Genomic DNA, 15,283 nt, shown 5'->3' on the forward strand with positions numbered 1-15,283 from the left:
TTTGATAATAACATTATTCTAGTGTCCCAACTACTAAATGGTAATGGGTCATTGCTGAATTATTCTGAATTCATTCATACTTTTGGCATTCCAATCACCCCAAGAGAGTTTGCAATTGTTATGGATGCCATCCCATCTGGTATTTTAACTCTCTTAAAAGGGACTGGAAAACCAATTTGCTTACCAGCTTTGGACCCTAAATTGACCTCAATTGGTAATATGTGTTTCGCTTCCACAACTAGAAATAATAATCGTAACATTCGCTTTTTATTCCAGAGAGAGGTCACCAGCACCCCTAATGTTGTTCCCTATTGGTCTAACTTTGTTGACAACCTGAATTGGAAAATTATTTGGAATCTTCCTTACAAATACCTTCTTATGAATAAAGTAAAAGAAGTCTCTTTCAAAATCATACACAGGTATTATTCTGCTAAGCAATATCTCCTTAGGTTTAAGCTTGACATTTGTGTTAACTGTTCGTTATGTGGAATATGTCCAGAATCATTGGTGCACCTGTTTTGGCAATGTCCCTATACCAGCATGTTCTGGAAGGATTTATCTCGATACATTACTGATAAACTTATTGCTGATTTTTCTTTGTTGTGGAAAGATGTACTGTTTGGTTTCCATGACAACAAAAGTAGAAAACAGAAAGAAATATATCTAGTAAACTTATTGATCATTTTAGGGAAATATCATATTCACAAAGCCAAATTTAGTAACTCTAAACCTTCTTTTATTGCTTTTGGTAAGGAAACGGAGCAATACATCAAAACCATCTATGACTCAAAAAATAAGAAAGCTGCTAAAACCATTCAGTTATGCTCTTTTTTTAATGTTTTTATATGAATCTCCCCCTGGCTCTCTTCACTACTGTGTTTTTTTTCTGTATTAATGACTGATTGTTTATGCTGTACTGTACTGTTTGTATCGTATAGTTTTAATAAAGATTGTTTATAAAAAACGGGCACATGTCTGACTGAGAGGTCAGCCTTTATAGAGTTGCGGCCATTGACTGTAACAGTCAATGGTTGCGGCCAATGAGAGAACTACTTTCATGCTCGTGCCTCCCCTGCCCGGACGAATCAGCCAATGAGAGATGCAGTACGGATTTTAAATCCACCAGGCTCAGTTTCACGCACTATTTCGCAGTGTAGCTAGCAGTCTGATGTTTGTTGTTGCAGAAGCAGTGAATTAGCTAAGCACAGTGAGGACACAGAAGGCTAAATTTAATAAACTCCTCGTCCACTGAATGCTATTCTGGGAACGGACATGGCAAAAGGTAAACTTGTTAATGTGTTTCATGTGTCGTTTCAGTAATGGTTGCATGTCCCACAAGCTACTCTAGCTAGTTAATGTGTAACGTTAAAGTTAGCTAGCAAGGGTAAACAGAGGACCACTTTTTAAAATACACGTTAGTTAGCTAAAGTTTACTAATAAAAACTCTCCGGTAATGGTCGGCTTTGTATAATGTCGGGTGAATTACACAGCAGTGCTTACATGTATTTATTTCCATGTTTATAAAAGGGAAGGAAAGTGTGCTAAGAACCGATAAAAAGCCCGAGGACACTGTTCAACATAAAGTCAACTCACGGAAGGAGACAAAGGAAAACAAACCTGCAACTAACAAGGTATGTTTTGTTTGGTTTTACGCTTTTGTTTTCGCGACTAAAGTAAGGAAACCACATTCGGTGGTGTTAAACCCACCACTCGGAAGGCAACGTTCCTGTTGCAGCCTCAGTCACTACCTAACGCCTGGCTGGCGTCGTAGCAACAGATGTAACCAAAAGCTAGTATTGAGCCCTATAAGCAAAATGTACCCCCAAGCTGTGCACTGCCCTTTTAACAAACCAAACGGTAAGGTTTAGGTGTAGTAAGAAAGTTTAACGTTACCTATACACCATAGCTATTGTTATAGGTTTAGAGCTGAAACTTGAATATAACGTTAAGGATGTCAAGATGTTTCCTTGTCGCTAAAGAAATTGTTTAATGACCAGCAACACATGTACACTGGCATTGTACAAAGTGGACTTACAGTGAGCTACAAGGTTTTGAAATTATGATATATGCTCCCATAAAATCCATACTCAAAATCTATATATATTTTTAAAATTTCTCTACGGTTTTATTAATGTACTGTCGAATAATTAGTATGCTACTCTATCGAATAATTAGTATGCGTACTCTTGCCAATCAGACATGGTACTATTAACGTGGAGATGTTTATCATTCCTGTGTTGGAGTTTACAGGCAGAGCAGTGAAGTCTTCAGCTAGCAATCTGTTGACATGGTTTTCTGTTGGAGCCAATGTGCTTTTTAAGGAAGGGCGAGAGAAAAAAAAAAGATGTTGCACAGAGCATCCCTGAACATGTGCACCTATCTTCTAAATTTGAAGCACCTTGAATTCACATGCATGTTGGGAGCAGAAATGAAGACATTTAATACAGTCTGTACTAGCTGCATGGTTCTAAACAGCCTCGTTTATTGTAGCTCCTCAGATTTAGCTGAATGTTTATACAAGTCTTTAAGTTTACTTCTGTGAATGGTACAGGGTTTTTAATTATTTTTTTTGCCAAGGTAGATACTAATTCTTTTTGCAGGATTGTGTAGGCACAGTGCAGTCATTTTTCCAGAGTCTACGGAGTCCAAGCAAACCTAGATCCCCTCTGAGCAACCATTCAAGCATGCTGATCCAGGAAGGGAATGAATCTGATGCAACTAATCCTGACACGCCAAAGTTTAAAAAAGGCGAGTACCTAATAATAAAATTTTAAAACTAATCAAATCAACTAATCTGAAATGCTGTTTTGTCATTTCTGTCTGCATGTGATCTCCCAGCTATTTTGCTGTAATCCCTATGTTTACCGTATGGTCAGCAAATCAATGTGTACTACAAACAAATTCCGGTGCATGTGAATGGTAGCAGTGTTCACTGACCCACTGTCTTATGACACAACCTAACTTTTTTTCCACTCTCTTGATTAAGGCCAAATGTTTAGGGCAGCTGTCAATTTGATTCTTTTTGTTTCTTTCTCATTATAGACATGCCTAATGAAATAAAATCTGAGAGTTGTGAGTCTAAAGAGCAGAAGCCTGAAATGGCTTGTCACAGTCATGTGATCAGAGAACAAGGCCCTGACCAACTTGAGAAAAAAGAGTCCACCACGCACACAAATGGCAGGTCTGCAGCAGACCTCAAACTTTCAGCATCCAAACCTCAAAGTAGAACTGGTCGAAAACTCGGAGCAAAAAAGTGAGTGCAGAAAGATATGTCTGTTAAAAAAAAAATAAGACTCGAAAGTTGCACAATCATGATCTCTCATTACTTTGATAATGTTTCTCTTTTCAGGACAGAGGACAAAACTTCCCAAAACAGAAAGGTGACTGACTATTATCCCATCAGACGGAGTAACAGAAAAACTAAAGCAGAGTTAAAGGTCGGTATATGAAAAATGCTTTTTGTGGTTTGTACTATTAACAGTTAATAAAAAGCCTTTTCCACAAAGTTAACACGTCATTTTGTATCTGCAGTTAAGATATTTATAATTTCTTATTTTTTTGCTGAATTATTTTTTTTTTTTTTTTTGAGGATATAAGGATTATGCAAATCTACCATAACAGAAAGTTTGACTTTGACCCAATAACATTCAAATTGTGAACAGAGTGAAGAACACAGACACATTGATGACCTGATAAAGAATGACATTGAAGAAGGACTGCAGGTAACATTCAATGGTTTAAATGTACGGCGCCCCAAATGTGTTTGACACATTTCACTATGTATTTAATAACATTAGTTATTAAATACGTAGTGCTCCCATTACCAATCTGATGTTTGCTAATGTACACAATACACAGCAATGATCAGGCAACGAAGTAGCACATTGTAGAGTTAACAACTACCCTTTTAATATGGTAAAGCCATTTCTGTAAGTAGAAAAAAAATCATTTTAGTAACAGAATTTATCAGTGGTCTTTAATGGCAGAATTCTATATTTTAGATCACTGTAGGCATTTGCAATATTTTCCATAGATCAGTGATCTGCACTAAAGAGGCAAATATATTTTTATTTTCTCCTAAACAATTTCTCTGTAATCTAATCAGTCATGGATTAATACTTAGTAGTTGCTCATTTTGACAATCCCTAATCACAATGTTATACATTAAATATTGTTGAAAGTAGTAGTAAAGCAACCCCTGCACCATTACTAACTCTTGTTAAATTTCACACTTTGTTGCTTTTGAATGTCAACAGATCAAACACATAGAAGGAAAAGGAAGAGGGATATTTGCTGCTAAGAGCTTCAAAAAGGGAGAGTTTGTCGTGGAGTACCATGGAGATCTACTGGAACTAGCTGAGGCTAAAATAAAAGAGGCCCAGTATGCTCAGGATCCTAAAAAAGGCTGTTACATGTACTACTTCCAGTATCAATCCAAAACGTACTGGTAAGTCCAAATGTCCCCATTCTGAAACATGATTGATGCTGGGCTTCACACTTATTTAATTTTATTCATTTTCTTTCTTCAATTTGTTAACTGTGTTAAGATTTGTTAAAGGTCCTATGACATGCTGCTTTTTGGATGATTTTATATAGGCCTCAGTGGTCCCCTAATATTGTATCTGAAGTCTCTTTCCCGAAAGGGGGGGGGGGGGGGCAAGGTGGAGGGTCGGGATGTGGGCCAAATTCTCGCGGGCAAAGCAGACAAAGGGGAGGTAACCTTGCTCCTTATGACCTCATAAGGAGCAGATTCCAGATCTGCCCATCTGAGCTTTCATTTTCTCAAAGGCAGAGCAGGATACCCAGGGCTCGGTTTACACCTATCGCCATTTCTAGCCACTGGGGGACCATAAGCAGGCTGGGGCAACTCATATTAATGTTAAAAAAAAAAAAAAAAAAAAAAAAAAAAAAACTTGTGAAGTGTTCATGCCATGGGACATCTTTTTAAAGATTGCAGTAGGCTTAAAAATGAAACCTTTTAACATTTTCTTGACTTCCAGTTTGGATACCTGTCTTGTGTTTTAATGACAGTAAATCTTTGTTTCCGTGTTAGTGTGGACGCTACAGAGGAAACAAGCCGGCTTGGAAGACTGATCAACCACAGTAAAACTGGAAACTGCCAAACTAGGCTTCACCCCATCAACGGTACACCTCATCTGATTCTGGTGGCTTCCAGAGACATTGAAGCAGAGGAAGAGCTGCTGTATGACTACGGTGATCGGAGTAAAGCCTCAGTCTTGGCTCACCCTTGGCTCAAATACTGAATCCTCAACCACAAATGTTCGTATTTTAGATGAATTGGTGCGGTTCTGTTCAGCGTTATGTACAAGATGCTGTAGATGAGTAGTCCTCAATATGCTTTTTTTATGAAGTATAAAAAAATACTTTTGTTTTAAATTGGGGCTAATGCGTCAACTCATGAGTGTATTTTTGCAACTGTTTTTATCATGGTTTTATAGAGATTTTTTTGTTTTTTATTTAATTGTAGCAGACTGATGCAAGCGTGAAGGGCATTTCTCCTCTTGGGGTTTCCTTTTGCAATGAATATAATTGACAATTCAATTTCCCTGTTGTAAATTATTAACTGTGCTGTAAATTAAGGAATAAAACACTGTTTTCATTCCAGCTGTGGCATGGTTAATGGTGAAGATCCGAGACATAAATGAAATATGGTGCTCTAAGATGACATTCTCCTCACATTTACTTTGGGCATTTTTATCTTAATTTGATACCTTGTGGTCTGAAAATGGACAAATGTGGGGATAGGGGGGCATAGCATGCAACAAGGGTCCTCGGCTGGGAGGGAGCCTAGAACGTTGTGGTTAAATAGTATGCGCCTTAACCCATAAGCTAACCCATGTCATATTTGCATCCGCACCACGCTGCAGTTAAAGAAAGCTTTCGTATCGCAAAGGAGTTTCAAGACTGAGACAAGTGAGGCTAAAAATGTATGTCAGATGTTGTGACTGTTAACACAGTGCATATTGTCTTTCCACTACATTTCCATTATATGCCAGAACAACAACTCTTTTCTTTATTTGATAGCTGATAGAGTGACAGAAAATGTTTAGGATTACTGGACCAACAAGAAGCGCCTTAAAGACTTAATTTAGATTTTATAAAATTACATTTTAAAGCTTATAAATAACTTCATTTTGAGTGATTGCATTCAACATAATCTCCAACACTAGTTAGATAATACTTTCCAGTTTGATTTCATATCCTCACCAAACCTTCCGTGTATTATATATTTCTACTACAGAAACTCCATATTACTATCAACCATATTAGGTTAAAATTTCCAGTACAAAATACAGTGTTTGTTAGATTGACCCAAGACATCGTTTAAAAAAAAAAATAAAAAAAATAATGTATATAAAAGTGGTTACATGATGAGAAAAATGTGCTGACAAATCCAGTTTGTCTTCTACATGGTCCGTTCTTGTGAAAGGTTTTTCTTATTTTCGCCTGAATGAAAACCTATAAACAGAAAGGGTCCAGATTTAGTTTAAGGAGTTTCTTCCCAAGCGCTGTGGAGTGAACATGGAACAGACAAGTTAAACTGCCCAGTGCGAAAAAGCAACATTGTGTCATGGCAGACTGTAATTACTGATGGCTGCAGTAGTTTGGCAGACACACTTCTTTTTCCAACTTGTCTCTTTCTCTCTTTTCAGCACTCACGCAAACATCCTCAGCAATGCATCAGCATGAATTCATTCGGTCACAAGTATATAATTAGGAGACAGGAGATGGACTGTGAGAACAATCTCCCTGCTAGCTTACTTCAACATCATGTGGTTGCTGATGAAATTTATCTTGAAACCTTGCCATATGAGGTAAACAGCCTAAAAAAGTAAATGTTACTTCCTCTAAGTCTTTCAGATCACTTCTTTGTTGTCTGCACATTCCTACTACTGTATTCAGAAAGCAATCCATCCTAGTACTCACAGTTTGCCTATGGTTGTCTTCTCTTCTTTTGCATGATTTGTCGTGGCTGGACTGTGCTCTGTAGCTTCTGGTGTTTCCAGATCCACCTCCACCATGGCTGGTTCAGCCTGTGGCAGAATCCCACTGCACAACAAAGTAGAGCTTTATAGTCACTGAAATTGTTTTACGTGAAGGTGTCCTACATCAAAAATCCACACCATCAAGTTGAAGCCAAACATGAGATTGAATGAATCTCTTTCTCTTCAAAACTAGAAACAGTGTTATCAAAGTAGCAATGAAATTGGAGGCTAATATTCAGCTTTATAACAGCACAGGTCATCTACATCTCAGCTACCTTATGTAGTTTTATACAACAGCCCTGCATTAAATCCTGTATTTGCCAAGCTTCTAACGTTCAGATGTGTTGACATTATGTCAAAGAGGTGTTGATTTAGCTATATGGTTATTATTTTGGATGTAGTTAGTTTTGTTGTATTGGATAAGACCTTTTCAATGGAATTCAATTGCTAGGCAACAGCCTGGCCCCTTGTTAACCGTTAGTTGATGTCACATACACTGCAACAGGAAATCAACTTGGGGCCATTTACAATGTTTATGTTTACAACTGTGGAATGGTCTATAGTAATTAAGGTGCTTCTAATGCTCTTCCTCATGTAACTCATGTATGTAAATAGGGATGGACAACACACAACATAATGCACTTATATTGCAAAAGGGGTGACATGAATTAAAAAAACACTTTATCTCCCATCTTAAAGTAGACTTTAGTAACTCGCCTCTTGTAGAGCTGAAGCTCCTCCTGAGCCACCATGAGCTGAGCTTTGAGCTGGTTCCTCTCCTGCAGGACCTCCTTCAGCTCCTGCATGGTGAAGCGCGGTCTATTGGGGTCTGTGAGGTCCACCAGCAGCTGGTTTGGTCCCACTGTTTGCTGTAATGGAAGACAGGAAAGCATCTCTAAACGTCCACTTTATGTCTGACAATTTTACTTCAACTGTACATGACAGACTCACCGTGCCCTGCCCAGAGGAGCTCTCCTTGATGATCCTGTCCAGTTCACTCTTCAGGTTGTCCCGCTCCATTTTAAGCTCCTCCAGAGACAAGTTGTACTTGTTGACCAAAGTCTCAAACATTTCCAACACACGCACTATTCTGAACTGTAAATCCGACACTTCTTCCCCTGTGCTGCTTATTTTCAATAAATCTCGTCCAATTACATACGAAATGTCATACACATCCTCAACCGTGAGCTCAAACGCGTCCTTCTCGAAAGCCAGAGCGGGCGACGACTCTTCACCAAACTCCATGACGGAACGATACAACTCCTGAAAAATAAAAATCACAATAAGGTTAACTTTTCTACTCTACTAGCCGCAATTCTCTTAAAAAAAATAGCGCTTTCTTTCTTTTTGTTTCGGGTTCAACACTTTTTACTGGCAGAAGGTAACAAACTTCCAGAGCAACAGCACTTCCCCCATCACTCATCCACCAATAACGTGACTCGCTGGACTGCAGAGGAGGGCAAAGTATCCTAGCGACAGGTGAGTACAAAGATCGTTTATGACTCAAGATGATTCCCTCAACTGAAGAGGACTCCCTCAACCCTGTCCATCCGTGAACGCGGGTCTTTTTTTAACGTTACAGAATCAGGTGAGAAAGCACGTGATGTGACTTTTGTTGTACTCTATTTTTCTCGTTTAACTTCTATTTTTTGTTTACTTTCTCTATTTATCTGTACTTATTTCTGTCCTTGTGCTGCTTCATCACCTGAATTTCTCCTCTGGTGTTTCAATAAAGGCTTATCTTCTATTATTTTTTAAGAGTGAAATGACCAAGTAAAGTGTCTTGCCTACACAAAATATTATCCAATACTATAAACTTTCGAAATGTATTGGACATAAACACAACATACATCTAGCACATTTGTCTTAGCCATATTAGTATTTGATAATAACACAATTACAACATTCAAAAGATGAAAAATTAAACTTTATTAGTTTATTCTGAACAAGCATTTTTACAGATGCAACCAAGCACATATTGTTGTTAGGGCAATTTCTTTTTTTTTTTTTTTTTTTACAGTACTCATTATTGTTGGAATAGATGTACTGGTGATGACCACAGTGTGGTGCCCCACTGTAGTGCTCCAAGTATATGGTAACATCATAAATGCTTGCTCTTATGGGAATTACTGGAATTGTTGGGTCTTTGTAAATTATAGTGTGGTCTAGACCTACTCTATCTGTAAAGTGTCTTGAGATAACTCTTGTTATGAACTGATACTATAAATAAAATTGAATTGAATCTTCTTTTTATCAATTCAGGGGACTAAGCACATTGTCTCAAACAGTCTCAGAAAACTGAGGCACATAATCATTCAACTCCATTGCTGCACCTTCAAACCCCACTCAAACACCAACAATAATTTGTTATATAATCAGATACATTTTAACATAATTTATACATAAATGATACAAGATGTCCCATTTATAGGTCTTATAGCAGCTAGACCCAGTCCCAACACCCGATGTCATTATTCAGAGAATGTTAAGGAACATGAAAAGGTTTGTGAAAATTCAATTCATACTCTGGGCAATGCAGTGACACAATTTCTATATTTGGATCAAGCAATGTAGAGTGGACACTTGGGTGCTAAGTTATTTCATATTACAGCAGCATGTGCAGGATTACACCTAATGAAGTACAACTTTTTCATCGTAATATATAAAGTGTGGCCCTGACAGGTAATGTAACTTTTTTTGTGGTAACTTTTTATGTAGCCACTGAGAGGTCATAAATATACATAAACATGTCCAGGTATGGACATTTTTCTCATATTTTAACTACTTAGGTTCATTTAAAGCTCTTACCAAGTTAGCTAATATGTAGTCTGGCTTACCGGATGTACGATGCTGGGATAAAGCCTGACATTTGGCACATCTCTAAAGCATTGCCCTCCCCTTTTTCCCCTATCCCAGAATGATCAGCGCTGTAGCCAGATCATACTCCAGCGCTGACAACGCTATGAAGACAGGTCTGGCTATGCAAGACTAGCTAAAATGCTACCAAAATGTATTGCAAAAGTTGACACCAGTGGTTCATTTATCATCATAGGTATGTATCAAAGTATGGCTTTAACTGGTTATTATTTTCATTGTCGAATAAACTGCTGACATATTTTCTCCATTAGTTGTTGGTCTATAAAATGTCAGATAGTAAAAAATGTCTTGTTTTTCTTCACAACTTAAAGATATTCAGTTTACTGTCATAGAGGATTGTGGTGAAAAATAAGAGCAATAATACAATTAAAACTCAAGGTCATACAAAGAAAAGTCTTCTGATTGGCATCAATGTGGGGTCGTCTGAAATCAATCCGGCTGCCACCATCGGCATTATAGCAGTGAAGATCCTGTCCAAAGATGAAAATGGAAAAGGCATGATCAAATGGAGACAGGAGGGACGTTTAGAATTAAGAGAAAAAACACAAAAAGCATCAGAAGCATTGTTGTGAGCATCACTATTATGTGTTTTGGGACCCTCAGTAGTGACCCTCACCATTGACACCTCACATGAAAACAGGTGCTGTTTGTTTTACAGATTCTTACACAATCTGTTAAGTATTTTGATCTGATGATGTTTGTTTGACACATTATGATGATATATTACACCAATGGAGTATGACGAAAAGTGTGCGAGAGTCAAGTCAAATTTAAATTACTCACAAGCGTCTAATTCCTGATTCAGCCAGATCAGTGGAACTGGAGCATGGTGGAGGAGACGGAGGACAAACAATGGAGCTGATGTCATCCCCAAACTCCTCACTGATGGGTATGGAAGAGGTACCTGTTAACTTTTGCATCAGTGTTTTGGCCAGTTGAGATTAATCAAAACCTAATTTTTGAAACAAAATGTACCTTTTGTAATATGCCAGCTCTTCATTTAGCACGAACACTTGGGCCTTGAGTTCATTCTTCTCCTGCAGGACGTCCCGCAGCTCCTGCAGGGTGAAGCAAGGTTTGTCTGATTCCTGCTCCAGGCTGTCTGTCTCCTCCTCTGTCTCCGTCTCAGCTGACACCTTCTGCAGTCAAAACATACATTCAGCATTTCTCTCGAGCATGGGGGTTAAACTGAAACATATTTCTGCCAGAGTGGTAGTGGTAATTTATGTTAAGAGTTAACAGCAGAAACGCACAATGAAAGAAAGCAATGCGACAATAAAATAGGGAAAGAAGAACACTGCAAGAACATTTTAAAATATTTTGCAAATGTTTCATGGGCTAGGGAATGTATCCAACAAGTTTGTGAGGCCTTAGGGACACAACAGTATGATAGAGTGATCATGCTTTGTATTGTATTGTTAATGTAAATAGTCTTATAATGGGCCTCTACTATAACAGTCAAACTGTGTAACCAGTGGTACCAGTAAAAATGTTGTTGTGTCCTCGTCTTCGTCACCCTCTTCCTCATTATTTTCTCTCTTTGATGACCCTGGGAGAAGGGAAGGACTCTTAAAGTAGTTTGCCAGGAAGCCAGGTTCCCCTCCACACTCCACCCACACTGAATTTGGTTCGGAGTTAGATGCCGAAGACTGAATTGGTAACACAAAACATCCACTTAGGCACTAGAACATTATAAATTATTATTACAAAGAAACTATTGCCTAATTATATTTATGGTTTACAGCCTTGTGAAGATTAGTCATTTTTCTTTTTCCTACCGTCATCTGTGGTGATGTAGGTGGTGACATCCCAGATCTGGTAAGAGAGGTTTCTTCTATACCAGTGACCTCTCTCTCCAGTTCCCACCCTCGGAGCTCCTTTCTCAGCCTCGCGACCTCCAGCTGCAGAGCCCCAAGCTCCTGCTGCCGTGCCTGGGCTGCAGCTTCCAGCTCAGCCCTCTGCTGGATCAGTGCCTTTCCCTGAGCCTCCATCACTCCTATCCTGTGACGAAGGTCCTGGTTGATTCTTATTAACCGATGTTGCTGCATCTGGAGCTATAGTTAAGGAAATGTTTTTTTAAGACTTCATAAAATCTGGTCAAGGAAGGTAAATTGTAGACTGATGTAAAAAGATTGTCAGGTGCCAGTATGTGCTGTATATGGTATAAATCCTCACTGCCTCAACATCCTCGTTTTTTTGTGTCAGCTCATGGTCTTTAGCCCGGATTTCATCCCTCTGCTTATCCACCAAGTCTTTCAGCTTATTCATCACCTGCCTCTCCTTCTCTGACATTCCTGTGGATATCATAAAAAAGCACAGACACTCACAAAAAAAACGTTCCCACATGCAACATCAATGCCATCTAAAAGTAGGATTCATTTATTTTACTTCTTTACCATTCATTTCTTACCATCCACTTAGCCATCAATTTCCACTTGTGCCCAACAGCAACCCTTTCAATACATTTACAGTGACCAAATAAAGCATCATCCATGATGAGAATGATTCAAAGTGCAATGCGTTTGGCAGGTGACTCTAAAATCTAAATGTAACATCAAAACAGAACAAACCCTTTTTGCAATTGCATTACCACATGACAATGCAAATGCATTTTTTTTTTAAATAAATGAAAATGTTCACTGTGATGGATTACATTGTCTCAAAACACATTTCACGTCTCTGCAAGTTGATTGTCACACTGTACCAAAATAAAGTAAAACTAATGGCTGACTAAATATAATATAAAAAAGCATCTGTTACACCATGAATGAATGTCCATGAATTTCCAAACAAATAATGTGCCAGTGAGCAGAGTGATCATATCATGCAGCACCCATTTATTTGGATGTACATGTTTATAAGCAGTGGGTGTACTGTGGCCCCGGCTGTACTGTAAGTATAGCTGCAGCCACCATTAAAATCTCATGCAAGAGCAATATGTTCTGGTCTGCTTCAAAAATAGTCTCCTTCACAAGCTCCTGACTGCCTCTCTTCACAGCCTCCTTTTTATCACAACATGCAAGCATGCAGCATATACTGTAGAATCCCATGTGATTATATCTGGGTAAATATGTGTAACGTACAGCAGATGGTTAATCAGCGCAACACAAATCTGCAGTGAGCAGCACACATATGGAACAATAATCTGATCTGTACTGGAACTCTCAGCCAAGACCAAACTAATTTAGTATCCAGAGTCATCACAAGATACCGTACAACACAACATGCATGGAAAGACTTCAAACAGCAACGAACAGCAGACCATGCAGTGATGTGTGTGTGTGATTATTAGTAGTTATTATACTATATATTATGTACTTAATACACTTACATAAATTTACCATTTGTATATTTTACATTCCATTAATATTTTTCACACTAGACTGCTTTTGTTCATCCGCATCAGTACATTCCTGTGACGTATGCCTTTAATGCCTGGCTGCAAACCCAATGCCCTTTAGAATAATATAAGTTGAAATTGATACAGATCAACTGACAATTCACTCATCACTATCTACTATAATCACCTTATAGAGATGAACTGATCTATAAGATGCTGTGGCACAAAAACTGAGTTGGTAGCCTGCTGTTACTGAAATGAAAACTGATAGAGGAAACACTTAATTTTATTCCCATTAAATTGACAAAATATTGTATTTACTTTGGCTCGGAAAAGTCATAACTGATACTCGATCTGCTTAATAATGTAAATATTGGCATAGATACCAATCCGTCGTATTAGATTGGTGAGTCCCTATAATCATATCAGGTTATTCCTTCAGAAACTTCAGAAAATACATACATAAAAAATTACATGATAATATGTTAAAAGAAAATACTGTTTTCTCTTTTCCAATGAAATTTCTTGCAACCTCTCAAAAACCCATCAGACGAACTCGGGATGAGAGCCGTTGCTGCAGACAACCTACCCTCCTGTTTCTGCAGGTCTTCCTCTGTGACAGGGGACTCTTTGAGAGAGAGGCTTACTAACAGCCCCTTGTTCTCGGCCTGAAGCTGGGTGATTTGAGAGAGCAGATCCTGGACTTCTCCTCGCCATACATCCTCCACCAACTCCAACTCCTGAACATAAGCGATAAAAACAGAAAAAAAACAAGCACAGTCAGGTGCTGCACAAAGTACTTGGTATTTGATTGAAAAGGGTCAATATAGCTGGGTAAATATAAGGGCATGACCAAGTCAACAACACCTCATTTCAGATTTAGCTGCCTCTAAAATCCATATAGTGTCATTATTACTCAGTTTTGTTGTTATCAAAGATGATTTGAAGTTGTAGTGTAGGTGAGTTCATTAAAGGTGTGCTGTAAAAAAACAGTAAAGTAACCACAAATTAATGAATTCCCTAATAACTTCCCTAATCATTTGTGTAGAGTAGGATTGTATTGTATTATGTAGGATAGTTTACTCCACTACTACTAATTAAATGTAATAAAGTATATCATAATCATAATATCAATATATATAACTATCACAAATACTGCTTAATCGATTAACTGATGAATCAGTTAGTGTCTGCCAGAAAATTAATGATGATAGTTGATTAATTGTTCAGCAATTTAAAGATGAAAAGTCTTCTGCTTTTCTCTGTTTCATCCAAAGTGTTTAGGATTTGACTGTTGGTTAGACAAAAAGGAATTTTAAAATGTCAAAACTTATATGTGACTCAGTTACGTATGCACTTTAAAAGGTCACAAAACAATTACATGCAGACAGCGGCAGACAGACACTGACACAGACAGATGAACATACACACACCTTCTGGTGCTTCCTCTCCTGCTCGTATCTGTCGCTCCGCTCCTGCCGCAGCCTATCCAGCTCCCTCCGTAGCTCGTCGGCCTCTTGTCCGGTGGGTCCGCTGCTCACCAGGGCCTCCAGCAGCTCCAGGACCCGCACCACTTTGGGCACCACCCCGACCAGAGACTCGCACCCAAACCTGTCAATGACCCGCTCAAACTCCTGTCCGAGCACCGCAGCTATGTCGTAGACATCCATAACCGTCAGCTCCGCCACGGGTCTGTTCAGCGCTGACATAACGGAGGTTTCCATGTCTGTCCTCTGCTTTAGTTACACCTCCGATATTTAACATATCTGTCTTTCCTCGGACACTGAGTAGACTCACATTTGCTGTAGAATAACTAGCTAGCTCACACAAGCTAGAAGCGTATGTGAACTAGCTCTTACATGTGGTGTGAACCTGATATTGAAGAACTTGTTTCAGTTTGTTGACTGTCAATCTTTGCTTTTGGTGCTGCATTCAATATCCCCGCCAACACATGTATATGTCACTTTCAACGGTAAAACATACCATCAATGTTCAAGTCATATGGTTCAAGTCAGTGTGCCAATAATAAAGGTTTCGTTTGGGGGACTCTTGCCTAGTT

At 38.6% G+C, this 15,283-nt stretch overlaps 3 protein-coding genes across 3 annotated transcripts; 1 reads left to right on the forward strand and 2 right to left on the reverse strand.

The window, feature by feature from the left end:
• Nucleotides 1-1,078: 1,078 nt before the first annotated feature.
• On the forward strand, nucleotides 1,079-5,620 carry kmt5ab (lysine methyltransferase 5Ab). Its single transcript, XM_028578825.1, has 8 exons — nucleotides 1,079-1,282; nucleotides 1,528-1,631; nucleotides 2,601-2,748; nucleotides 3,043-3,253; nucleotides 3,350-3,437; nucleotides 3,663-3,722; nucleotides 4,257-4,447; nucleotides 5,054-5,620. The coding sequence occupies exons 1-8, from the start codon at nucleotides 1,273-1,275 to the stop codon at nucleotides 5,262-5,264; spliced, it is 1,023 nt and encodes a 340-aa protein (XP_028434626.1). The 5' UTR covers nucleotides 1,079-1,272; the 3' UTR covers nucleotides 5,265-5,620.
• On the reverse strand, nucleotides 4,911-8,481 carry rilpl2 (Rab interacting lysosomal protein-like 2). The gene is made up of 4 exons (XM_028578826.1): nucleotides 7,959-8,481; nucleotides 7,725-7,876; nucleotides 6,949-7,071; nucleotides 4,911-6,480 (listed from the first exon to the last, which is right to left on the reverse strand). Exons 1-4 carry the CDS (start codon nucleotides 8,250-8,252, stop codon nucleotides 6,459-6,461), a joined length of 591 nt encoding a protein of 196 aa, XP_028434627.1. The 5' UTR covers nucleotides 8,253-8,481; the 3' UTR covers nucleotides 4,911-6,458.
• Nucleotides 8,482-10,192: 1,711 nt separating this feature from the next.
• LOC114556196 (RILP-like protein 1) lies at nucleotides 10,193-15,152 on the reverse strand. The gene is made up of 8 exons (XM_028579086.1): nucleotides 14,658-15,152; nucleotides 13,814-13,964; nucleotides 12,060-12,178; nucleotides 11,663-11,938; nucleotides 11,366-11,533; nucleotides 10,860-11,023; nucleotides 10,668-10,766; nucleotides 10,193-10,354 (listed from the first exon to the last, which is right to left on the reverse strand). The coding sequence occupies exons 1-8, from the start codon at nucleotides 14,946-14,948 to the stop codon at nucleotides 10,264-10,266; spliced, it is 1,359 nt and encodes a 452-aa protein (XP_028434887.1). The 5' UTR covers nucleotides 14,949-15,152; the 3' UTR covers nucleotides 10,193-10,263.
• Nucleotides 15,153-15,283: the final 131 nt, after the last annotated feature.

The sequence above is a fragment of the Perca flavescens genome, chromosome 5, assembly GCF_004354835.1.
Source record: "Perca flavescens isolate YP-PL-M2 chromosome 5, PFLA_1.0, whole genome shotgun sequence".
NCBI classification, from domain to species: domain Eukaryota; kingdom Metazoa; phylum Chordata; class Actinopteri; order Perciformes; family Percidae; genus Perca; species Perca flavescens.